Raw genomic sequence first — 24571 nt, 5'->3', positions numbered from 1 at the left:
CTTTGATCACATGCTGCGTGTCATCCTTGGACTCCCCAGTCTCGTCAATGTGTTTATTTTAATTTGCATCCTTTAAGCTTCACTGTCTGTGTGGCAAAGCTCTTTGGATTTTGACAAATGCTTAAATGTCCCACATTCACCATCATGGTATCCTATAGAGTCGGTTCATCGCCCTCAGAATCCCGTGTTTCCCCTGTTCCACCTCCTCTTCTTCCTGATCCCTAGAAACCGCTGATCTTTTGACTGATTCTGTGTAATGGGAATCGTGCTGGCCTCTTTCACTTAGCAATATGCATCCAAGATTCATCTGTGTACGTTCATGGCTTGACGACGAATTCTTTTTATGGCTGAATAATACTCCACATTACAAACGTACCAGCTTGTTTATTCATTCGCCGAGGAAAAGACATACTGGTTGCTTCCAGTTTGGGGTGATTATGAATAAAGCTGCAGTGTTTTCATTGGTCTGTTTGGTTTTGTGGCCATCAGTTTTCAAAGTTGTGGGTTCCTTGCTGCTGAATGCACATGAGCACAGGTAGAGGCTCCCAGGTAGGTGTGTGGGAGGGGGATGGAGGGTCATAGGGGGCCCTCCACAGAGAGCGCTCTCCATCCTATTTCAGATTTGGAGATGAGGCAGTTAAGCCCCGGGCCCTTCTCCACCCGAGATCAGAGGGTGCATGGAGGTCCCGCCACATCCGATCTGAACGTGCTGTGATTGCCCTCTCGTGTGGCTGTTCCTATGTCAGTTTCTCACTTTGGTTATCTGATTTTGGAAGGCTCTGCTCTGACCAACGGGGGATTAAACCTGCACAGCCCCGTGAAGAGGAAGCTGGAAGCAGAGAAGGACTATGTCTTTGACAAGAGGCTCAGGTACAGCGTCCGCCAGAACGAAAGCAACTGTAGGTTTCGGGACATTGTCGTGCGGAAGGAAGAGGGGTTCACACACATCCTGCTGTCCAGCCAGACCTCGGACAACAACGCGCTGACCCCCGAGGTGAGAGGCAGGGGACCCGAGGGGAGGGTCAGGCTGGAGAGGGCTTCTCATTCAGAATGGGGCACTGGCTCTCTCTCTGTTCCATCAGGAGCCTATGATGGTAGCCAGCACACACGCAAACTTGACTCTGGGAAACCATGTGCTGATGACCTTACATACATTATCCATTTGATCTTTATGACCAGGTAGTCATACTATCCCATTTGACAGATGAAGACCCCAGTGAATGGAGAGATTCGGAAAACTGATCCAGGTCCCAGAATTGGTCACAGGGCACCTCCATGTATCTTGGGCTTTTCCAAGCGTGTCAAATTTCCTTGCTTTGGAAGGAATCCTAGTCACTCAGCTCGCTTACTTTTTTTCAATTGAGAGAGAATTCACATACCATAGATTTCACCCTTTTAACATGTACATTTTAAAGTATATTCACAATGATCTACTTCTAGCACATTTCCATCACCCCCAAAGGAAACCCCATGCCCATTGCCATCCTCTCCCCATTTTCCCTCACCAAGTCTCCGGTGACCACAAATCTACTTTTTGTATCTACCAATTTGCCTGTTCTGGACATTCCGTGTGAACGGAAGCATATCGTATGTGGTCTGTGACCAGCTTCCTCCACTGAATACCATGTTTTCAAGGTTCATCCCTGGAGTAGCACACGCCCGTGCTTCCTTCCTTTCCCTCGTATGGATGTGCCACGTTTGGTCCATCAGTCATTCAGTGATGGACGTTTGTTTTGGTTCCATCTTTGACTACTGTGTTGTTACGAATATCACTGCAGATGTTTGTGTACGAGTTCGCATGTGAACGTGTTTTCAGTGCTCTTGGCTGTTTCCCTCCTTGTGGAACTGCTGGGTCGTATGGTAACTCTGCATTTAACTCTTTGAGGAACTGCCAACCTGTTTTCACAGTGGCTGTGCCATTTTCCATTCCCACTGGCCATATACAAGGGCTCTAGTGTCTCTGCATCCTTGTCAACACTTGTTACTATCTGTTCTCGTTATTGTAGCTCTTGGAGTGGGCGTGAGGTGGCATCTCTCCGAGATTTTGGTGCGCATTTTCCTGATGACTAATGATGTTGGGTGTCTTTTCATGAGCTTATTGGCTGCCTGTCTCTTTTCTTTGGAGAAATGTCTGTTGACATCTTTTGCCCCTTCTTAAAATTGTTTTTTAACTCTTGAGTTTTAAGACTTCTTTGTCAGACATTTGATTGGAAAAATATGCTTTCATTCTGTGACTTGTTACTTACTTTCTTTTTTTTTTTTTTTATTTCTTTTCAGTGTTCCAGAATTCATTGTTTATGTACCACACCCAGTGCTCCATGCAATACATGCCCTCCATAATACCCACCACCAGGCTCACCCAACTTCCCACCCCATGCCCCTCCAAAACCCTCAGATTGTTTTTCAGAGTCCACAGTCTGTCATGGATCATCTCCCCCTCCAATTTCCCCCAACTCACTTCTCCTCTCCATCTCCCAACGTCCTCCATGTTATTCCTTATGTTTCACAAATAAGTGAAACCATATGATAATTGACTCTCTGCTTGACTAATTTCACTCAGCATAATCTCTTCCAGTCCCCATCCATGTTGCTACAAAAGTTGGGTATTCATCCTTTCTGATGGAGGCATAATACTCCATAGTGTATATGGACCACCTCTTCCTTATCCATTCGTTCGTTGAAGGGCATCTTGGCACTTTCCACAGTTTGGCAACTGTGGCCATTGCTGCTATGAACACTGGGGTACGGGTGACCCTTCTTTTCACTACATCTGTATCTTTGGGGTAGATACCCAGTAGTGCAATTACAGGGTCATAGGGAAGTTCTATTTTTAACTTCTTAAGGAATATCCACACTGTTTTCCAAAGTGGCTCACCAACTTGCATTCCCACCAACAGTGTGAGAGGGTTCCCCTTTCTCCACATCCTCTCCAACACATGTTGTTTACTATCTTGTTAATTTTGGCTGTTCTGACTGGTGTAAGGTGGCATCTTGATGTGGTTTTGATTTGAATCTCCTGATGGCTAGTGATGATGAACACTTTTTCATGTGTCTGTTGGCCATTTGTATGTCTTCATTGGAAAATGTCTGTTCACGTCTTCTGCCCATTTTTTGATGTGATTATCTGTTTTGTGTGTGTTGAGTTTGAGGAGTTCTATTAGATCCTGGATATCAGCCCTTTGTCTGTACTGTCATTTGCAAATATCTTCTCCCATTCCGTGGGTTGTCTCTTTGTTTTGTTGACTGTTTCCTTTGCTGTGCAGAAGCTTTTGATCTTGACTTTGTCACTTTCTTGATGGCATCCTTGGATGTACAGTGCTTAAAATTTTGATGAAGTCTATTTTACCTGTTTTTTCCACCTTACCTTTTTAACGCTAATCACGCTTTTATTTTAAGTGAACACAATGGGGAGACAGTGAATACTTAATGCCATTGCATAGACAGCACCATTTAAGATCTGGGGTACTGAGGGGGAGCAGTGAAGAAATGATGAATATTTTAAAGAGATTCTTGATGGTGCCAATGTGGGAAAAGTCTCATCCAAGAAGACTTCTCCAACTAGACTGACCTGCCACCGGGTGGTGGAGTAGTAACTGATGAACACCATGACCGTGCCAGCTACCAGCAGCCCTTTGTCTTTTGTATTTGCCATTTACCCATTTCCTTCCCCCAGGGCCCTCCCAATGTAGGGTTCTTATGATCCTCTTACAGATGAGACCGTGCAGGTTTAGAGAATTAGGCCTAGGGTCCCGTCAGCTTCAGGGGGCAGGAATCTTGCCACTTGTGCCCACCATATTGTTTCTCACACTCAGCCTAGTGCCCGGCCCAGAATGACGGCCATAGGGCAAGAGATGTAGCTAAATCCTTTGCAGTTTGTGGGGCTGCTGGTCACCTGCTGCCCCTCCTCTAAGCATGGTGTTTTGAGGTCTTTCTCTTGCACGGTCAGAAACCACTTTAGAGCGCTCTGCTGCGCAGACCTTGGTGGTTTACCCCAGAGGCTGCCCTTCGCATGTCTGTACACCTGAAAGCCTTGTTATTTTAAGCTCATCGTGAAACATCTGCACGAGACCAGCTCTTAGATTTTTTTCCTACTTCACTGCTTCTTGAAAGCATGCTTTTAAAAGGCACAGCATTTTCCTTCAATAAATCGAATAAATGTGGAGTCTCCCAGTTCATCCTGTCTCTTTGGAGTAGCTTTATGTGTTAACCGTTGCCTATTCAGCATGGAAGAGGCGGGATCTCCAGCTGATATCAGGTGCACAGGTTCTCAACTCCAGAGATGAGGGCTTGGTGAATTAGGGGTTCCATTCCTAATTGGTGTCTGTCAGAAACAGAATGTGAGGAATGGAAAAAGAAAATGGTTTGGTGTTTTCGGCTGTCTGGACGACGGGAATGGACTGACTCTATAGAGAAGATGGCCAGCTGGGCAGAGCAGCCCTGAAAGAAAGATCCCAAAGAAAAGAAGAGGTGGTGTTAGCAGAGGAGTATAGATTTTGGAGTCTAGTGGACTAGGTTCAAATCCTGCCTCCACCAGCTCACCTTGGGAGGTGAGCTTGCCTCTTTGAGCATCCTCATCCCTACAAGTTATAGTATATCGTGCTTGTAGTATGAGAGAAACTGTCTGCCCGGAGGCTTGCAGAATGCCTGGCATGTGGGAAACGTTCAGTAAGTGTTCCCATCATTGTGAAGATGAAGCAGAGGTGATGTCACGGTGTCCAGCAGACCCAGCCTTCCTTACTCAAGGAGCAACTGGGACAAGGCCACCCTGCATGTCATAATTGAATTTCTTTTTCTAGTTGTATCTGGGACATTGGTTGGATTGGCCTCATGGGCAGAAATTCATACATTACTGGGTGTGTTAACTAGATTCTGAGGCTAGCGGGTGTGTTGTAATATTGCTCCTGTCTGGAATATAGCAAAGAACCAGGAAAATAATGAAAATGCCCCTTTAGGAAAGAAGAAGAAAAATAGATTGCTCAAAGTGTTGGTGATGAAAAGCCCATCCACTTCCCCATTAGGAGCAGACCCCAAGGCCTCTCTCAACTCCTGGTTTTGTGCAGTGCTCTAAGCCGCTGTGAACTGTACCACCACTATCCGAGGGAGCACGCCATGTGGGAGTCACACCTCATACCCTCTTGATCATACCCACTGGACGCACACCACCCCCAAGGCGTATTAACTTTCATTCTTGAAGAGCCCACTCACAGGTTTTCTTCTCTCTGTTTCCATTAGGACCATTATATTCTGTCTGGATTGGTGTAACAACTTGCTAACAAGCCTGCTCTTTCAGCTTTTCTACCTGTAATCCGTTGTCTTCAGGGTGGGCAGAGTGACCTGCCAGGAATACAAATCTGATCAAGCCACCCCTTCTACGCACACGCGTGCACGCACACACACACATTTGCACAAACTTCACATATGTTGGTGGTTCTTAGTTGCTCTGATTAAGAATCAAAACTGTTCATGTGGCTGGCGAGGCTGGTATATTCTGACCTGCCCACCTCTGCAAGCCTCCTTGCCTTATACCACATGTCCACCTTCTATTCTCCTGTCCTCTATCAGCCTGACTTTCTTTCATGCTCACACCTGCCCCAGGGCCTTTGCATATACCATATACCTGTACTTCTGACTGAAACATCCTTGCCTAGTGGCCTTGCACTTCATTCAGGTCTCAGCTCAACCACCACTTCCACAAGATCCCTCACCACCCCTCAGCTCCCTGCCCAGGTTATATCCGCCTCTCAGAGGAGCTTTCCTAGCACTACACAACCCTCCCTTCTGGAACTTGCTACAGTTGTTAATGTACATGTATTTGTGTGATAATCTGTCTGGTTCCTCCCACTACACTGTAAACTTGTTGAGGAGGTAAATACTGTGCCAGTCATTCAAATCAATAAACATTTATTAAATTTTTTTATGTGTGAGGTTCTGGACTAGGTGTTAGAAGGGTTATACAGATAAGTAGAAGACTCATCTGTTTTAGTCTTTAAAGAATTGTATTCGTTATCTATTCCTGCATAATAAATTTCCCTAAACTTAGCATCTTAAACAATGAATGTTATCTCACAATTTCAGTGGGTCAGGAATCCTGGCATGACTTAGTTGGATGCGTCTGGCTTGGGGTCTCTCAAAGTCAAGGCATGTTGCCTGGGGCTGCAGTCTCAGCTGAAGGCTCAGTGGGGGAGGATGAACTTCCAAACTCACCCAACTGGCTGCTGGTGGGTCCTCACTGGCCAGAGACATCAGTGCCCTGCCTTCTGTCTTCTCTGTCTGGGCTCCTCACAACATGGTCTGCTTCCCCAGACGGAGAGCTCCGAGGAGGAGAGAGAACAAAAGCGGACAGCCAAGACAAGCTGTGTCTTTTTGTATCCCAGTCTCCTCTTGAACAGGACATCCTGTCCGTCTTGCCTTACCTTGTGGTTAGGCATGAGTCACGAAGTCTGTTCTACACTCACTGGGGGGGATGCCACAAGGGTATGACTCCCAGGGAGGGGATCGTTGTCAAGCAGGAGGTAGGGTGAGGCAAGAACGCTCACATTCTACAAGGGGGCTTGTCACAAGTGTCGTAGCAGGGACACATGGGGTATTGGGAGAGGCAAGAGTTGGCATTTAGTCAGAGATACTTGGGAAAGCATTCGGGAAGGTAGTCACAGGTGAGATGGGCCCTGGGTTGCTGATTTCAGCAAGTAGAGATGCAATAGAGAGAGGGACTCTGGTCTACTCTCCCTTTCAACCCACTTCTAATGAATTTGGTCTCGCTGGTTCCAACCCATGGCAGATCAGAAGATAGAAGTAGTGGGGCTGGGTGGGGGTTGGGGGAGAGCGTGCTTTCTCTAGCAGTTGCTGACATCTGGAGCAAGTGGCAGCTAGCACGTGTCTGGCAAGGGCAGTAAATCTCAAGACCATATTTAGGGCTTCAGAATGCATAGCAGTCTTGGACCATTTGTTACAGAGGCATTCCCCAGGAGCCTCTGAGGGCACCGGTCTGTTACAGCCCGGCACGTGACCATGGAGAGGTGGTTCCGTGGGTGCGGCTGAGGAGTTTAAGAAAGCAAGAGAGGAATCATTTTAGAACGTTTTACTTTAAACAACCAAGTACATAATGCAATTTGGAGCCCTTCAAGGAGGCAGAACCTCAGCCAGGAGTCCAAATTGGATCATCGACACGAGAAAAGCAAAGGAAAGCTATACTAACTAGACACGACTTTCTTTACATTAAAAAATATATAAATATATAGTTTATACTTTCCTCACATGAATGAAATGCAGATTTACTTTCCATTTAATTCATAAAGGAGCTGGGTGTTTTGTTTGATTTTGTCTTTACTAATTGACAAGTCAGTGTGACCTCAGAGAGAGAGAGGCCACTCTCTGCGTCACGTGTGGAACGGCAGCTCATGTCTTAACAGCGTGCTTTTCTTTTATTTGCCTCTCAGAGAAATAGAGTCGTGGATTGTTCAGAGTGTGTCTATTTCTGGAGGCAGATGGATTAAAGGACCCACACGCTAGTGGCCTCTTGGTTCTTTTGTTGTTCAAAATGAATCTGTGGCTTATGTCCTGGTAGAATGGAAGGTGCCTCTGCCATGCTCACAGAGCACAGGCTGGAAGATTCTCCATTCAAAATGACATCCAGCCCTGGTTTTTTCCCCCACTAAAATTCACCCATTTATTTAAGCCATCCTACAATACAGCGTGGTAGAAAGAGAAGGGATTTGGGGGTGAGATGCATATCATGGCTCTGCCTCTTGCTGCTGACCTCAGGCAGCTCCATGCCACTCCCCTGAGTCTCCCTTCTATTACCTGCGAGATTGGGATACCACATTCCCTCTTATATGGGATTTTTGTTTGGAGTAAAATACATGGAAGTTTCCTGCTGCAATCCCTGGCACCTCCAAGTGCTTAATAAACGGGTTCTTTAAAAAGTATAATTTTAAAAGCACGGCTCCCATAATAGTTTCCCATTGTACCCTATGATAGTGCCTATTGAAAAATTAATAACGATCCCTTAAAAGCCTGTTCACTTATTGTCTCCCCAGTTGGACTCTCAGCTCCACACAGGCAAGCGCATGCCTTATTTTCTCTTACCGTGCTGTTTCTGCTCTTATTCACTTATTTTTCCCTCCTCCCCTCACTTCTGTTAGACCGAGTGATTGAGCTTTCTTTGTTTTAATCCCCTCCCCCTTCATTGTAATCCATGTGCATTTAAGAAGCTATCCTTAAGTTCTGTACACAGAGTGAAGCCTAAACGTCATCCTGTCACCTCTTCACCACGCCCAGACCTAGAACCTCGGCATGTGGTCGTCATTCCTTCTCTCATCTGACGCGCTATTACCACCTGGACCCCAGTTCTACACTTGTGCAAACCTTCAGCCTCAGTCGGTCATTATCAGTCTGATGATTTTATAGCCATTCTTATATTGATTTGTCAGCACAGTCGCCATGTTTCTTTGTTGGCTGTTACTCCGTGCATGTCCCGTTTTTCTTTCTGAATATAGTTTTCTTCTTTCTGAAGCGTATCCTTTTTAAATTCTCTCAACAAGGGTCTAAGAGTGGTAAAGATTCTTTTGCTGAAAACTCCTACCTTTTACCCTTGCTTTTGGATGATAGTTGAGCTGGGTACAGAATCCGTGTCTGATGGTTGTCTTCCTTGGCACCTGGAAAATTTTAGGAGTTCTGATGCCAAAGCCCCCTTCCCATATGCTACCCACAAGCCATGCAAAAGTCTTAGTTGAATTAAGGACGAGCAAGAGTATAATTGAACCTGGCCTTCTAGAGAAGGCTAACATACCTCACCTGGGCTGTGCGCAGGAATTTTTTTCCCCACAACTTGGAAAGGGCTAAACATGCAAATTCTGGAAGAAGATTTGCAGAGATTTACCCAGGATTACATGGCTCCAGGCCACGCTTCCCAAGTCTGAGGCCAGTGACCTCACTGCCACCTTCTTAGCACTCTGCCTGCTTTGGGGATGCTGCAGGGGAGCTCTGGTTTTGGTGTTTCTTTGCTTAGTCTAGATGTGGCTTGAATTCAGGAGGGTCTTCCTGCAGAGGAAGAGAAGATGCAGGCTCGAGGTCTGAAAGCCTCTGGCCTATAGGTAGATAGTTAACATCCCTGCCAATCCATCTCTGCCCGCAGATCATGAAGGAAGTCCGGCGAGCACTGTGCAACGCGGCCACAGATGACAGCAAACTTCTGCTTCTCAGTGCAGTGGGCAGTGTATTCTGCAGTGGCCTAGATTACTCCTACCTAATTGGCCGGTTGTCCAGTGACCGGAGAAAGGAGAGTACCCGGATTTCAGAAGCCATCAGGTAAGCTCTGCTCATGTTTGGACACTTTGGGACCTGCTTCCTTCTTGAGAAATGTAGCACATAAAAATACAGCCTGCTCAGTTAAATTTGAATTTCAAACAAGAAAGAAAAATTTTTTAAACATAAGTCTATCCCATGCAATATTTGGGATATACTTATACTAAAAAATTATTTGTTTTTTATCTGGAATTGGGATTTTAATTGGGCATCCTGTATTTTTCTGCCAAAACTAGGGTGCCTTTGTCCTCTAGGTTAGATCCCACTTTATTCTCTTGATCAAAAAGAGATTTTATTTCTTTGTATTAAGCCCAGTATCTGGTAACACCCAGCTGTTATCCATGCTACTCCTGCCCTCTGCCCTCTGCCCGATGGTACAACTGTTGATTTTTTGGGTGTTCCTGTGTCTTGAGGCTGACATGGCTCCACACTGGGAAGAGGATGGAGGGTTACCCTGGGTATCTGTGCATTTGCAGACCCAGCAGGGTAGGGAGTGCTTCCCCCTCTCTTGCTGCCTTTGGGACAGAAGTTAGGATCCTGGGGCTGACATCTGATCCCCACAATCGGTATCTCTTTTGGGACCCTGAAGGGTAGTTATTTCCCCAGTATTTACAGATTTATTTTATCTTTTTAAATTTATTTTAATCAATTTGTTAATTAATTTTTTATTTTTTCTTATGTTATGTTAGTCACCATACAGTCCATCATTAGTCTTTGATGTAGTGTTCCATGATTCATTGCTTGTATATGACACCCAGTGCTCCGTGCAATCCATGCCCTCCTTAATACCCATTACTGGGCTCACCCATTCCTCCTCTCCACTCCCCTCTCCTCTAAAACCCTCAGTTTGTCTCCTGGAGTCCATAGTCTCTCATGGTTCATCTCCCCTGTGATATCCCCCCTTCAGTTTTCCCTTCTTTCTCCTAATGTCCTCTATGCTATTCCTTATGTTCTGCAAATAAGTGAAACCATATGATAATTGTCTTTCTCTGCTTGACTTATTTCACTCAGCATAATCTCCTCCAGTCCCGTCCATGTCGATGCAAATGGTGGGTATGCATCCTTTCTGAGGGCTGAGTAATATTCTTCCATTGTATATATTTATGAAAAGCAAGTGCGTGTTATTTCCAGCAAGGGCTGTCACTCAGCCTCCACCTGGGAAGGGCTCAGGCTTGCTGCTGCACCTAGCTCCAAGCTCCAACAAGAGTCCCAGTGTGGTAATGCCACCTGGTCTCTCGGAAAGGAACACTTCTCCGTGTGGTGTCATGGAGCCTCACTCCTCATGTGAGGGCTTTTCTGGGCCTCCTGTCTCACTGTGCCTGGCAGTGTCACGTGGATGCTGATTGTCATGTGGCCGTGGGAGCCTTCCACGGGATGCAGTCTCCAAGAGATGACGTGAGGTTGTTCTAACAGGTGGAGTTCCAAGTCCCCTCTTCAGGGTGAAGTATCCGGGGAAGTAGGCTCCAAAGCACGGGTGTGCTTCCCATTGCAGAATTCTTACCCCACAGAGACACAAAAAGGCTGAGCACTGTTGCTAGAAAAGGTATCGTGGCTGCGTGCTGCTCCCAAGCTTCCTGGCCACAGACATACCTGGCCACGTCCACAGTGGTTTATCCTCTGTTTGGACTCAGCTGTGCCTTTTAACAGCTGCCTCATCACAGGCGGGGGAAGGGGGAGCAACAGGGTCCCCAGTAAGCTTCCTTCATTTGGGGGACCATCAGAGATGGGGCGCCCATCTCTCTGGCCTAAGGAAAGCCTTAGCCATAGCCGTCATATGGTTAACGGATTTCAGCGGAGGCATTAGCTGGATTTCCAGAAGCCCCAGATTTGAGGAGATGCTGAATGCATTAGCTAACGTCTTGAGAAACACAGCCAGTGGGATTTGAGACATTTGCTATCTCATAGAAAGGCGAGTTTCTCTTAAGTAGAATAGAGGGGGTGGCAGCAAAGGGAATTCTTTCCAGTGTTCAAAGGGAGTGGAAGTTTCTAATTCATGAGCCTGCAACAACATCGGGGGAGGGAACGGGGGGGTGCCCCCTAGACCAGCAGTTCACAGTCCCAACAACTCAAAGAATCCACAGGTCACTTTTCTAAAACCCGGAAATCTCCGAATCAGGGAGTGTGGGGGTGCTGCCAGCTCGTCTTTGCTCTTGAAGTTCCCTCAGGAGTTCTCCCATGCTAGAAGGAACAAAGATGGATGAGCAGCCTCACAGGCCGGATGGGGGCGCATACAGCATGCCCCTCTAGCGAAGAGTGCCCACGGGGTCAGAAAATGCGCCATGCCCATCATCGCCAAGTCCTAGGGGAGGCTCCAACTTCACCAGATTGGGAGTGCTTCCCCCGGTGGCCACACTCCAGAGTTTGGGACACAAGGTGGCAGAGAAGCATTTTCCAGAGAATGTTCTGCAGATTTCCAGAGAAGCATCCTGAGTGAAGGGCGCTGTCCCTAAATTACTTTGGGCCACGCTGCAAGTTCCGTCCCTGCTTCTGCAGATTTTCCAGGCATAGGAACATATTTGCAGCCTGAGAAGTGTCTTGTGAAAGAACTTTGTTCAAAGTCTAGCATGGCTGAAACATACTTTGGCCACAGAACCTTATAACCTACAGACAGCCCTTGCGGTTCCCTGGGGACATGCGTGCTCTCGGCTGGGCTGACCTCCAGGCTCGGGGCACGCTGCAGGGCCTGCCGTAGCACCCCCAGCACCGCTCCCTCCCCATCTGCATCGTTTCCTCGAGAAAACAAGCACACACGTGACCCAGTACACCGTGTTCGCTCTGCAGATGTTTGTTGAATGAACTAGCAGATGTGAGAAGAGCTCAGATAATTCATTCAGCACAGGCTTCTGTCCAGGACCCAAACAAAGCTGTCAGCCCCATCCTGCAAGAGAGGCTGCCCTCCCCTGAACTCACAGGTGATGGGATGGTCTGGTGAGGAAGATTAACCAGATAACCCGTCTGAAAAACTTGGTCAGACCCAGCACACAGTCAGGACTTGGGACAGGTGTAAGGAATTATTTTCATTGCCAGTTCTCTTACGTCCAGCCACAGGTTCTAGCTAAGCCTGCTCTGACTGTGGAGTGGGCTTCAGGAGCACCCCTCTGATGGCCCCAGGATGACCACCAGCGTGTGTATCTGGAGCTCAGAGGTCTCGTACTGGCTGACTCGGCAGTGGACTTCAGCGGTGGGAGAGCTGTACCCCGGCGCTCTGGGTAGAGGAAATAGGTAGCTTGTGGCTCCAGGTGGAATCCGGACATCCCTGTATGCAGATTATTGCTTCATAATGCCCCTCTGGGCCTGGAGGGTGGATCGCCAACAACTGAGAATGGAGTGGGAGCAGCGTTTGCCCTCCCCAGCGGGTGCACCGACTATAATAATACAAGCAGTCATGACTGAGGGCTGCTGCGTGCCAAGCACTGTCTCCTTGAATTCCCATATGGCCCCATGAGGACAAATCATTGGCTTTCCCATTTGACAGGGAGGAAAATGGGATTCCAGAGAGTGAGTAACTTGTCCAAGATCTCACTACTAGTTAGGGACAGAGTGGAGCCTTGGCTCCAGAGTTCGTGCTCCTTCTGTCACATCAGAGCTGCCCAACACTCAGGCAGGCAGAGAGCACAGGGCTCGGGCTATGTAGAGGAAGCTGCGGGGACCAGAGTCAGCATGATCGATGGACTTTGATGGCAAGCCCTCTGCCCCCCACTGTCCCACCACCCCAGTCAGGATCAGATATCTGAGCGGCAGTGTCTGTAATGCAATATCCTGTTTGCTTCTGTGTCCACTGGGCTCTTGTGATAGAGATCTTCTGCTTGAGTGAGAGGAAGAGGATGGGGAGAGTGGTCTGTGCATTGCATTTTCATATCCAGGACATGAGCCCACAAGGCAGCTTGGACCAAAACAGGATGGTGTTGGGGTGCAGGGGTGGAGCTGGGCACACTTGATCTCCTTAGCCCTCCTCGGGATGTGTGATTGCTCTGCACAGTGCTCAGGTTGGAGACCACAGAGGGAAGGTTCTGGGCTCTGGAACTGTATGCTCCCATAATGTTGTATGGGCAGAGGTGAATTCCTGGAAGCCTGCTGTGTGGAGATTGGCACAGAGTGGGAGTGTCAGAGAGGTCCTCATGAGGTCCACAGCAGGGGGGCGTCCTGTCCTGACAGGAAGGACTGTCTTTACTGGAAGTATTCCACAATGGCTGGAGGATGGTGTGGACTCAAATGCTGGGAGTCCTGCACTGAGTGGAAGATTTGGCTTGACCACCCCTGAAGTCCTTTCCAGCTCGGAGATGCAACATCCCCAAATTGTATGAAGGGGTTTAGAGGTGGAGTGTTGGCCCCACGTCACTCAGACCATGTGGTTCCAAGGACCCTGCCAAGAAGCACGATGTGCGGTACGGGCTCCAAATTGCATTTGGTGGTAAAAAGTACATATTAAGGCCCATTACTGAGGCCATGAAGTTAGGAAGTCAGGCCAGGAAATGGGCCCCTGGAAAACCGGGAATCAGAGGTTCGTGGTGCCAGAGTCCAGCAGTGTCTTTTTGGGGGTCAGCTGTGACGGGGCCAGCAGTGCTGAGAGAGCTCTGCCTTTCACTCACAAACCACCACCTAGGAGTCAGGAGATAGGCTGCCTCACGCCTGGGGAAGGGTGCATACTCACATGACAACGTGCAGGTCATGAGACACCCCCCACCCCAGGCTTCTCCCAATGGAATCTGATCCCAGCGTATCACCGTGATGCCCACACTTTTTCGTAAGGCTTGCGGGGGAATGGCAACAGCTGAGAAGGGATAAATCAGCGGGACATTTGTATTAGTGAAGTACCAGCTGCTGTAACGAATGACCCCTGAGTACACGAAATGGCTCAGTTGTGATAGAAATTTATTTCGTATGTTTGGGAACCTAAAATGGTTGCTACTGATTAGCCCATGGCTGTCCTCCAAGTTTGACTCAAGAACCCAGACTCCCTCCATCTTGTGGCTCAGCACAGGCCCTCCGAGATGGCCATGCCCCTCAAGGTGAAAGGGTTTGCAGGCTGCATGGTGGGAGGATTCCTGCTCAGGCCTGGAAGTGAGCATAGGTTTCCACTCACATTCCATTGGTCAGCGCTCAGTTACTTGGCCGACAGCCAACTGTGAGGGAGGCGGGAAACTGTGCTCCAGCAGCAGACTCAGGAAGAGGAGGGAAGGGAAAGTGGTGAGTGGCAAGTGAATCCGTGTTACACGTCTGCAGTCTTCACTCTCATTCTGGAAGACTCCTTTAACCAGCACTTACTTACTCAGGGTGAGCTCCAGTAGGCATGGGCACCAAGCCACACACAAGGCAGACCTGAGTGTTTCTGCAAGGAGCTGAAGAGGGAGGAAAATCCAAAAACAAGTAAGCAAGGAAATACTTAGGATAATTGCTAATTGTAATAGTGGTGTTTTCTAAGAACTCTCAGAAGGCCTGTGCAGCTCGTGCATTGTGAGCAGGCTTAAGGGAGTCAAGAGATGAGCCTGGGGACATAAGAAGCAGCAGACCAAGGTCACAGCTGGGAGTATGGATTTTATTCTTGTGAGTTCTTGGTAGTTCCCAATCTTCCATCCAAGAATAATGAAGAATGTGGGCTTTACTAGACATCTTGGATCTTTCCTCCATGTCCAGATGAGTATTAACATTTTATGGATCTTAGATAGCAGCTATGGGAGAAGTGAAAAGCATGCCAGGGCAAAGAAAGTAGAGTTGGCTCTGGTTAATGGGTACAGATGCACATGGGAATTTTGTTCGATGAGGAAGGGAAGGGGGATAAAATGTCTCCTAATCCCAGAGCCCTGATCCCAGATGCCTCACACCTCCAAGGGAGGTCCGTGTCCTTCCCCAGTTTTGGCCGAAGCCACCACAACATGTGGATCCCTGTCAGTGTTCTAGAACCATCTTTGATAAGTCTGGCGACCCTTTGGGAGATTCAGCATCAAAGAATCCTAGGATTAAAAGAAAGGTTAAATATCACCTGTGCCCGTCACCTGAAGCTTGAGTTTCCTCTACAACATCACCCAAAGTGGCCATCCGGCTGAAATTAGAATACCTCCCATAACGAGGCGTTCGCACCTCCCAACATCAGCCATTCCACCTTCAGCCAGTGCTGTTAGAACATTCTTTCTCTCCTTGTGTCCAAATATGCCTCCTTGTAACGCCTTCCTTTTGGTTCTCCTTCTGGCTCTGAACCTTGATGTTCAGGTTGTCTTCCTTAGGATATTTACCATTTGTTGGTATCCAGAGAGTGGTAACTGGGTGCAGTAGTGGGAAGTGGGCATGACCTGGGCCCATCTGGACAAAGTGGGACATGATGTGGTCACCCCACAGATCTCTTTCAGAAAATGTGCCACTGACCACCGCGTGTGCCATGCCTGTGGCTGCAGCTCATTGGTTCAGTGTTCAGGAGAAGGAGGCACTTGCCTGGTACCCACTTACCTCCAATGACCTGAGGGTACTCCACAGCCCAGGGAAACTTATGTCAGCCTCGGCAGATTAAAGGGTGTCAAATAGGTCTCAGCAGGCCTGCCCACCTGTTAAAGAGGGTCTTCTCTTTTCTCCCAGGGACTTTGTGAAGGCCTTTATCCAGTTTAAGAAGCCTATCGTTGTTGCGATCAATGGGCCTGCGCTGGGCCTGGGTGCCTCCATCTTGCCCCTCTGCGACATCGTGTGGGCCAGTGAGAAGGCCTGGTTTCAGACCCCCTATGCCACCATCCGCCTCACGCCTGCTGGCTGCTCCTCATACACCTTCCCCCAGATCCTGGGCGTCGCACTGGTAAGCCCCTTCGTTCCTCAGGCAAGATCCCTCTCTGGGAGAAGTGGCTTTGGGTCCCAACATGACCCATTCTCTGTCCTGGATTTGGGATATGGCCCTTCATATGAATAGGGAGCCCAGGGGTGCACCCGCCCTGTGGAAGCTGCTGAGTGTCTCTACTTCCTCTGCCCTTCCCAGGGGACCTGGGATGAGGTCAGGCTAATCTTAGAGCCTTCAACCAGGGGTACCAGATGCCCGTGGCAGGTGTGGCCAAGGGTCGAGAGCATGATGGGATGTTCACTATCAAACGTGTACTTTGTTCCCCTAAGTTAACATAATTCAGTTAGTTTACTTAATTAAGCACTTAACTAGTTAAAGCACATAATAGTTTAAGCTAACTAAACTAAGTTCGGGTCATTTACTTAAGCAAACTTTGCCTTCGTTACGTCATTTATTCTTCACAACAACCTGATACTAGGAGGACCCGTCTGCTATAGCAAACAATCCCGCAATCCTAGGGTCCAAACAGCAAAAGTTTCTTTCTCATTCTTGCCGCAGTCCAGTATAGATGTAGTAGCTGTCCACACTGCCTGGGGTCGGGGGCGGGCGGCCCAGGCATCTTCCATCTGGTAGACCTGCCTTTGCTTCCAGCAAGTGGGCATGAAGAGAGCCTGGAGGTTTTCCTGGGCCAGGCCTGCAAGGGGCATCTTCACCCCCACTCCCATTTCATTGGCCAAGATTCAGTGGTGTGGCCACACCCACCTGCAAGGGAGGCTGGGAAGTGTAGTCTTGCTGAGTGTCCCAGAAGCAGGAAGGGCTTTGGTAATCATAGGCAGTCCCACCTAGAGAACCTGTGTTATGGTCTCCATGACACAGATGGCAAGCTAAACTGGAGAAGTTAAGGAACTTGCTGTGTCCTGTGTCAGTGAGCCGTCAGAGTGGCATTTGAGCAAATGGTGGAGCCCACTGTAGGCTGGAGTCAGATTCTGGACCAGCAGCCAGAGGCGAGTGGTCAGGGGCCACCTAGAAAGCACACACGATGGCCAGTGCCTGAGAGCCGTTAACTCAGGGCGTCCTCCTACAACCCAGGAAGGTAGGACAGTTGTTATCCCCACTTGACAGATTGGAGACTGAGGCTCAGAGAGGGTGAGTTGTCCAGGGTCATACAGTGGGAGTGGCAGTCATGGGATCAGAACACAGATTATCTGGTTTTGGAGTCTGTGCTCTTAACCAGTAGGTCATAAAGTAGGACCTACATCCGAGGAGTGAGTCTGAAATTGGGGGTCTCTGAAAGACAGTATTGCCTGAAATCAATTTGCATCTTACTGTAACAGCCTGTCCCTCTAAAGGTGCCTCCTGCAGACCAGTTCTAGAGAGTTCCAGCACCCACGTGTAGGTGTCGCTGCTGTAGTATTGAAGAAGAAACCTGTCACATTCCATTGCGAGGGACAGCTGTGACCTCCTGTTTGCTGAACCCGGTGGGCCCGTGCTTAGCTCTAACACTGTTTGCTCGCTCTGCTGTGACAGATGCTCCTGGAAGCTCTTTCCTCCATCCTCACCATTCCGGACTTCTCCTTGGCCCTCCAGTAATTTATGTTTGTTTCTTACAAAGCCTTAGATGGGTCTTGTGGTTTGAATTTGGGCTCTTTGGCACAACTCAAGTGTGTTTTAATGACCCAGCCCTTCTTGTTCCGTTTCCTATTTGGTCTCTGGCCTTGACATTCACAACCCCCAACTCCAAAAGGTAACTCCCAGGTGATCCTGAAGGCCCGTGGGGTCAGCACAGTCGCCACCTGCTTTCCTGATGCAGCAGACTGAGTTCGGTGCCTCTTCTGCCCTTAAGATTCCCAAGATTCTCCCTCTCTGCATCCCAGGCTGAGGTCAGTAGGTGAAACCCTCAGGTACCAGGTGCACCGGGACTTAGGGAGTCCTCACTAAAGTGTGGCTGGTTCTGAGATTCTTTACAGGGATGCCCAATCATTTTGACTCTCCTGATGTCTCTTTGAGATACCCGTTCTGAAAAATGTGTCCCCTGTGTTGCATTACACACTAAAACCACATGGGCACTCTGATGACCAAGGATTGAGTGGGTTATCCCAGCAAGCTTCTCTAAGCTTGTACTGATCACCTCCTACCTGGTAGCCATTTTACTGGGCACTTTCCATGGGATGGTCTCATCACTTTTCTGAGCATCTGCAAGGGTAGGTCCTCTTGCTCTCCATTTTACAGGTAAACTGAGGCGTGGAGAGTTGAGATGAAATTCTGGAAGATATCGCTCCTTCTTTGAGCCCACAAACCCAAGTGAGATTCCAGTAGGCAACAGGCATTACCTTACCTGCTTGGAAGTACAAAGATGAGTAACAAGGAAGCTCCATCCTTGACAGTCCCGCCCGTGGGCGATGATGCATGGCTGGTGTGGTGTTTCTCTGCTCTTTTGTTATCTCATCGGATCCTCGCAGGTGGCAACTTGTGCCCACTTTAGAGATGAATAAACAGACTCAGAGAGGCAAGAGATTTGCATAGGGTCTCAGGCCAAAGCAGAAGGCAGAGCAAGGTTGTCTGATCTGTGCTTTTCTCTACCCTCATCCTGTAAACCTTGGCCTTCCCATGAGGGGAGGGGGGTTCCTATGCCAGTAGCCCTACTGCTGGACTGGGATAAAATTCAGGAGTGGTTAGAGAAAGCTCCCAGCATGGGTACCTCCTGAGTGAGTCTGGAAGAATGGGAATCCCCATTCTACCCCTTCTGTGTGGGCTTTGTCACTGAGGGTAGCATGAAACAGGAAGAGAAACCATGTGATCTGTGGAGACCACCAGCAGCCTCACACCCACCAGCACCACCTTGTCTCTGCAGCAGGGCCCGCAGCTGGGATTGGGGAGGCCATTCGGATTCCAGGACTTGGGGTTGGGACTGCTCGAGGCTGCTCACAGTCTCACCAATGGCAGAAAAATGAGGCAGGCGGGGAGGCCAGGAAGCAAACACTTTCCCTTTTGATCTTGGCCACCGTGCTCTGCCCAAAGTCAGTGCCACTCCCGTTCCTCCCTGTCCTTTGTGGTGGCAAAAATGTGTCTAGTGTACAGTCTTATCTCTTTCTGTCTCTCTATTATTTCAATCATTTCTGAAACTCCAAGAATGTTGCTGACGGAGACGTGTTCTTGCCAAGTGTGTCCCGTTCAGCTCCTTGTGTTGTGCCCCTTCCTTTCGTTTCTCCTTCCCGACACAGAGGTGTTTCTAAATAAGTATAATGACAGAGATTTGTCTTCAAACCTCCAACCAAATGCACGCTGTAGGCTCATTACCAGCCTGATAAATTTCTCTACTCTGGCATGAAAGACTGTCCTTTGGGTCATCATGACCCATCAGTGACAGCGAGAACAAAGGGGAAAACAGACACAGAGATCCAGCAGCCGAGAGAGCCTGGCGTTTCCACATCGATCCAGGAGCGGCCCAGCACATAGGGGCAGGCAGATGGATGGCAGGTCAGGGAAGGGATTGCCTGCTGCGTGAAGGAGGTGGGGATTTATCCTGAAGGAGATAGGGACTCCATCCCATGGTGGTGACCATTATACCCTAATTATCAGCAGGAGAGTCACTTAGTAAGTTGTAATGGTGACTGCACTGGTCTGTCTTTGCCTAGGACCTTATCCATCAGGCTCATCCCAGGGCACGCATGACAGCTGTGAAGTACAAAGCAAATGGAAATTCTCTGGGGAGTGGGGTGTGGAGGAAACCGCAGAAGTCGGGGTGGGAGGTGGTCAGGTGGGGGGATGTTTTCGCCCTTCGCACCTCGGCAGAGATATGTGCAGCCCTGGGCCACCAGCAGAGATGCGGCTCTCTGCACTGGTGTGTGGTAGTACTGAGGACCTTTCTGGCTGCCAGGGATGGAGACACTTTTAACGGGCTTCATGCGGGAAGAAAAGAATTCAGTGGTGGCCATAACTTGCCCGTGCAGAAGTGGAGCCTTCTTTGGAGATGCTGGGATCCCACATCCCAGCTCAGTCAGGAAACCTGTTCTCCATCCCTCCTCTCTTTACGGACCCAGCTCTCCAAAGAGCGGAGACACAGCAGTGGGGGACCACGGACTCCCTGACTTCCACATGCAGCCAGCCAGAGAGTGCGTCTTGGCCATCGCCTCTAGCTGGGAAGCCTCGCGGAGAGCTTCATCACCCAGGGCACATATCTGTTCCTCTGTGGACCTGTTGTCATGGCTGGGGTGTCAGCACTGAAGTGTACGTCTTGTGGGTCTGCTGCCGGATGTGGGGAGGGCTGTTGGGCAGACGAACCCACAGTCGGTATGTGGCTTCCTTAAGGAATTTGAGGAAAGCTGTGGGCCCTCTGCTCAGAAACATGCACCTGGGCACAGATGTTTGTAGGTAGTTCCCAAAGCTTATCTGACCCCCCAGTTGAGAGCTGAAATTAGGGAAGCAGGACAGTGACACACGGCAAGCCCAGGCCTTGCTAACAGACATGCGAGGCACTCTGGGCTCTCAGCCTTCCCCTGCCTTTGCTTTTTTCAGGCCAACGAGATGCTGTTCTGTGGGCGGAAGCTCACCGCCCAGGAGGCGTGCAGCCGGGGACTTGTGTCCCAGGTCTTCTGGCCAACCACGTTCAGCCAAGAGGTCATGCTGCGGGTCAAGGAGATGGCCTCCTGCAGCGCGGTGGTAAGTTCCTGTGTCTTTGTGTGCTTGTCCTTGCAACAGACCCATTTTACAGGTGAGGGTAATGAGGCTGAGAGGGACCAACTGACTTGCCAACTGACTTGCCAAAGGTCACGCAGGGTGTGTGTGTAAGACCGTAAATGCCTCCTCTCGGGGTCGAGAGTTTATATCCAGGGACGAGCAGTTGGCATTCGTAGAGATTTCCTGTCATGGCCAGCCTGAAAAACTCACTGAAGAGATTTACACCCTGGGGTAGAGTGTGTTGCCTTAAAAGAAAGTCCCAGACAGACACACACAGAAGCACAAAACATTTGTAGTTTTCAAAGAATATGAGAAACAAAGGCACATGAGGACAAAGGGTGTTAAACCGTCCTGGAGATGAGAGAAACCAGGGCACGCCGACCTCACATTTCATTTCTACCCACCGAGTGTGTGGCACATGTGAGCGTCGCCATTTGACTCCGAAGACACATCGGAACATGGATAAATACAAACGCCTCTGCGGAGGCGCCAGATTTTAATTAAGTGTCGATTTTATCTCAGAAAGTCACTCTGGGTGCGGTGTGGGAAATCCTGTCGGAAGGTGGAGCAAAGGCCGCTCCTGGAGCTGCAGGGCTGGTCTAGGAAATGAGAAAGGTGACTTGGGAGAATAGGGTTGGGGTGTTGGGCGGGGGTCTCTGTCTGTGCTTTGAAGTCAGGGACGTGCTGGGCTGGATTTATGGGGTCAGACCCGTGAGTGTCCCTTCCTTCTCTCCGTCTGCGCTAAACCCTCCACCCGCAATGTCGCGGCTGCCATGCCTCTCCTCTTCCCCCATGCCCCAGCTGCCATGCCACTGCCCCTCCCTGCCGCCCCCAGCTGCCATGTCTCTCCCAATTTGCCTCATCAGCCTGGACTGGGCACCTACTGTGTGTAAGCTCCACCCCCAGGAAACCTGACCGTGCCAGTGATGGTGATAGTGATGGAGAGGTGATGGGCCTGTCGTCGGTGATCACGTATTATGAGCCACGAGCTCTGCCAATCTCTATACAAGGACTGTCTTTTCATCTTCCTGCTAACTGCTGTGACCCACTTGTCCCACTTTGCTTGGGACTCTCCTGCTTTTAGCACTGGGAATCCCAAGTCTGGGACTCCCCCGGTCCTGGGCAAACAGGGACAGTTGGTGAGCCTAGGATCAGCCGCACGGAGAAGCCCGTAGACGTTCTAAGCTGAGGGCACGTGAGCGCGAAAACTCTGGGGAGTTCGGGCCACGGCCTGTGGTGGTGGAAGCAGGTTCACAGGGTGTGGGAGGGACATTCACGTTGAAAAGGAAAGCAGGAGAAAGGCCTCAAAGCTCCATCGAGGAGTCTGGTGTCTGGGCAGTGCGGGTGCTCAGGCGAGCGAGCTGTAGAAGAAACACTGCAAGGTGGTCTCTGCTGTCCACAGTGGTGAATTCAGGAGCTTTGGGGTGAGTCGCTCGAGAAAGGACTCTGCGACCTGGGAGCTGGTGTTCTTTGGGGCACCTCTTGTGTGGCCCACACAAGGTGGCCTTGGTCTGCCGGCCCGTTCTCACTCCCCTTGGCCGCCGGCCCAGGCCGAGGAGGAAGAGCTCAGCTTCGTTCCGGCCTGCGGGAGCCCAGGAGCCCTTGTCCTGCGTTTTCCGCTTGAGAGCACTTTGGGAGAGTGTGAAGCGAAGCCTTGACGTCGGCAGAGGGGCTGGAGGCCAGTGGGAGGATGGAGGATGCGCAGGTGCCTCAGTGCCCCCCACCCAGCATCTGCGGCAGAGCAGGGCAGCGCCACCCACCCCAAGCCAGGTCAGCCACACGTGCCGAGCAGCACGGGCGCCTTCCTCCTCGGAGCTCAGGCCCTTGGCCGTAGCGTGCAGATAAAAACACCGCCTCCGTGTGGGACTCCTGTGAGGATGGAAGGAAAGAGCGCAGGGAGAGCGCTTCTCATTCGCACTTCTGCAGCATTGCTGCTGTCACCGCGATCAGTACCTTGCTGTTACTCGTGCCTGGGATGATTTTTACTGTGGCTACATTATTACTGCCATGCCCCTAATATCACTGCTCTTGTTGCTGTGTTGCTACCGTAATACCCTAGTATCATCCCCGCCACATTACTGACGTTCCCAGCGTTACTGCTGCTGTGATACCGCAGCGTTATTACTGCTGTCGCCACCGCAATTACTGCAGGTTTTCATCCTCCCGACTGCAGTGATGGCCAGTGTTCTTGCTGCTGCTCTTACTGCTAAAGCCTAAACAAGAGGCACTCTTGGTGGGGTAAGTCCTCTGGCTACTCTGACGGCCATCACTCCGTTATCTTACTCTGTGGTGCCACCCGTCCTAAGGCAGGCCTCATTGTCACCGTGGCGCAGGTCATCAGAGTGAAGCACGGGAGGTGAAAGCATTGTTTCCCAAACTTTTGCATGACACCCATAGAAAATGATTCTGAGTTTATGTCACCCTTCGGTCCAGGACAAAACTCCGCCATGCCGGGGACCGAGGCCTCAACCCCTTGGCATGCCTGGAGCCCATTCCTGGCATTGCTGGGGACACAGGCCTGGCAAGCTCTAGAAGACAGCAGGCAGCCTCCTCTGGCTTTGGACATCGGAAGGTTAGCTAGTGCCTCCTAGGCCAAGTCCATTCTTCTGGAGCAGAGTCCCTGGTGCCGGCTAACGAGGCTTATGCGTTTCCCTTCAGGTGTTGGAAGAGTCGAAATGCCTCGTTCGGAGCTTCCTGAAGTCTGTGCTGGAAGGTGTGAATGAGAAAGAATGCCTCATGCTCAAGCAGCTGTGGAGCTCCTCCAAGGGCCTGGACTCCCTGTTCAGCTACCTGCAGGACAAGATCTATGAAGTCTGAAGAGCCCCGCCCACCCGCCCCAGCGCTCAAGGGCACCGGACTTCCAGCCTGGCCCCGTGCTTCCCAAATCTGAGCACGGTGTGCGCCAGCCAAGGAGTTTGTCAAGGTGTCTCTCTTGTGTCCATTTCCTCCTGTCCTTTGGTTGCTCCGCATTGGTTTGATTTTGTATAACAGATGGGAAACGCAGCATACTCGGCCCCCCCCCCCACCGTGTCCCCCCCGCCCCATCCCCCTCCCTGCACTGGCCAGAGAGCTATCGAGGGCTATATCTTCCCAGGCCTCTGCCAGACGCTGTTGTCCTCTCCCCACTCGCTGAAATGCACCATCCTGGTCCAGGAAGGGGAAGGTCAGCTTTCCCCATCCTTCTGACTCAGGCTGTGTCTACACAGTGCCTCTGCTTTGGAGACTTGGCTATAAGGCTCTCTCTGGTTAAGTGCAGATCCGGTGACAGGGGACGATCAACTTAGGGAATTTCCAGACCGCCGAGCAAAACGGTTGTGTAGAGCGAGCCTCAGTCTTCTCTCTGATGCAAATCTGTGTGACTTTTAGGGCTTGGTCTTAAAACCCAATTGAGTGATTTGCAAACCCAGATATTGTACGTTTAGGAATGTTTTGTTAAATATATATTTTTAAAACAATGTAAGTGGAAATTCTGATAATTTATGTGTATTATATGTAAAGCTAGTTTTACAAAAACATGAACTACTAGGAAATTTTTTTCTTTAATCAAACTTATTTAATTTATTTATTTTTGTTTATATATTATGATATCTGTCGTTGGCACAGATATTATTTTCATACTGCCCTGGACCAAATCCCATACAAGGTTCATGCCGTTTGGTGCATTCTAGCAATGAACCATGCAGAAATAAAATTCGGAGAGATGTAAATGGGAGGATCCCTGTGGATAAAAGGAATAGCTCTGCACCAGATCCTCCTCGCGTAAATGGTTCTCAGCCATTTTATTATTCAATAATAATTGAATACCCATTCTTAGGAGAAATTGTGGGAGAGTTT

The 24571-nt window shown here is 49.7% G+C and overlaps 1 protein-coding gene across 1 annotated transcript in view; it reads left to right on the top strand.

Moving 5' to 3' along the window:
• The window catches only part of LOC111152923 (chromodomain Y like 2), a 157736-nt gene extending 134163 nt beyond the window's left edge, over positions 1 to 23573 (top strand). The window contains exons 3-7 of the mRNA XM_022511666.1: positions 777 to 994; positions 9134 to 9306; positions 15871 to 16081; positions 20576 to 20719; positions 23396 to 23573. Of these exons, the coding sequence (XP_022367374.1) occupies positions 777 to 994; positions 9134 to 9306; positions 15871 to 16081; positions 20576 to 20719; positions 23396 to 23554 (905 nt within the window). The 3' untranslated portion in view covers positions 23555 to 23573. The remainder of the gene's footprint in view (positions 1 to 776; positions 995 to 9133; positions 9307 to 15870; positions 16082 to 20575; positions 20720 to 23395) is intronic.
• Positions 23574 to 24571: the final 998 nt, after the last annotated feature.

The sequence above is a fragment of the Enhydra lutris genome, unplaced genomic scaffold (genome assembly GCF_002288905.1).
Source record: "Enhydra lutris kenyoni isolate GAN:26980312 unplaced genomic scaffold, ASM228890v2 scaffoldscaffold30, whole genome shotgun sequence".
Lineage (NCBI taxonomy): Eukaryota > Metazoa > Chordata > Mammalia > Carnivora > Mustelidae > Enhydra > Enhydra lutris.
The sequence above is the reverse complement of the archived record's forward strand: the minus strand, read 5'-3'. Positions and strand labels throughout refer to the sequence as shown.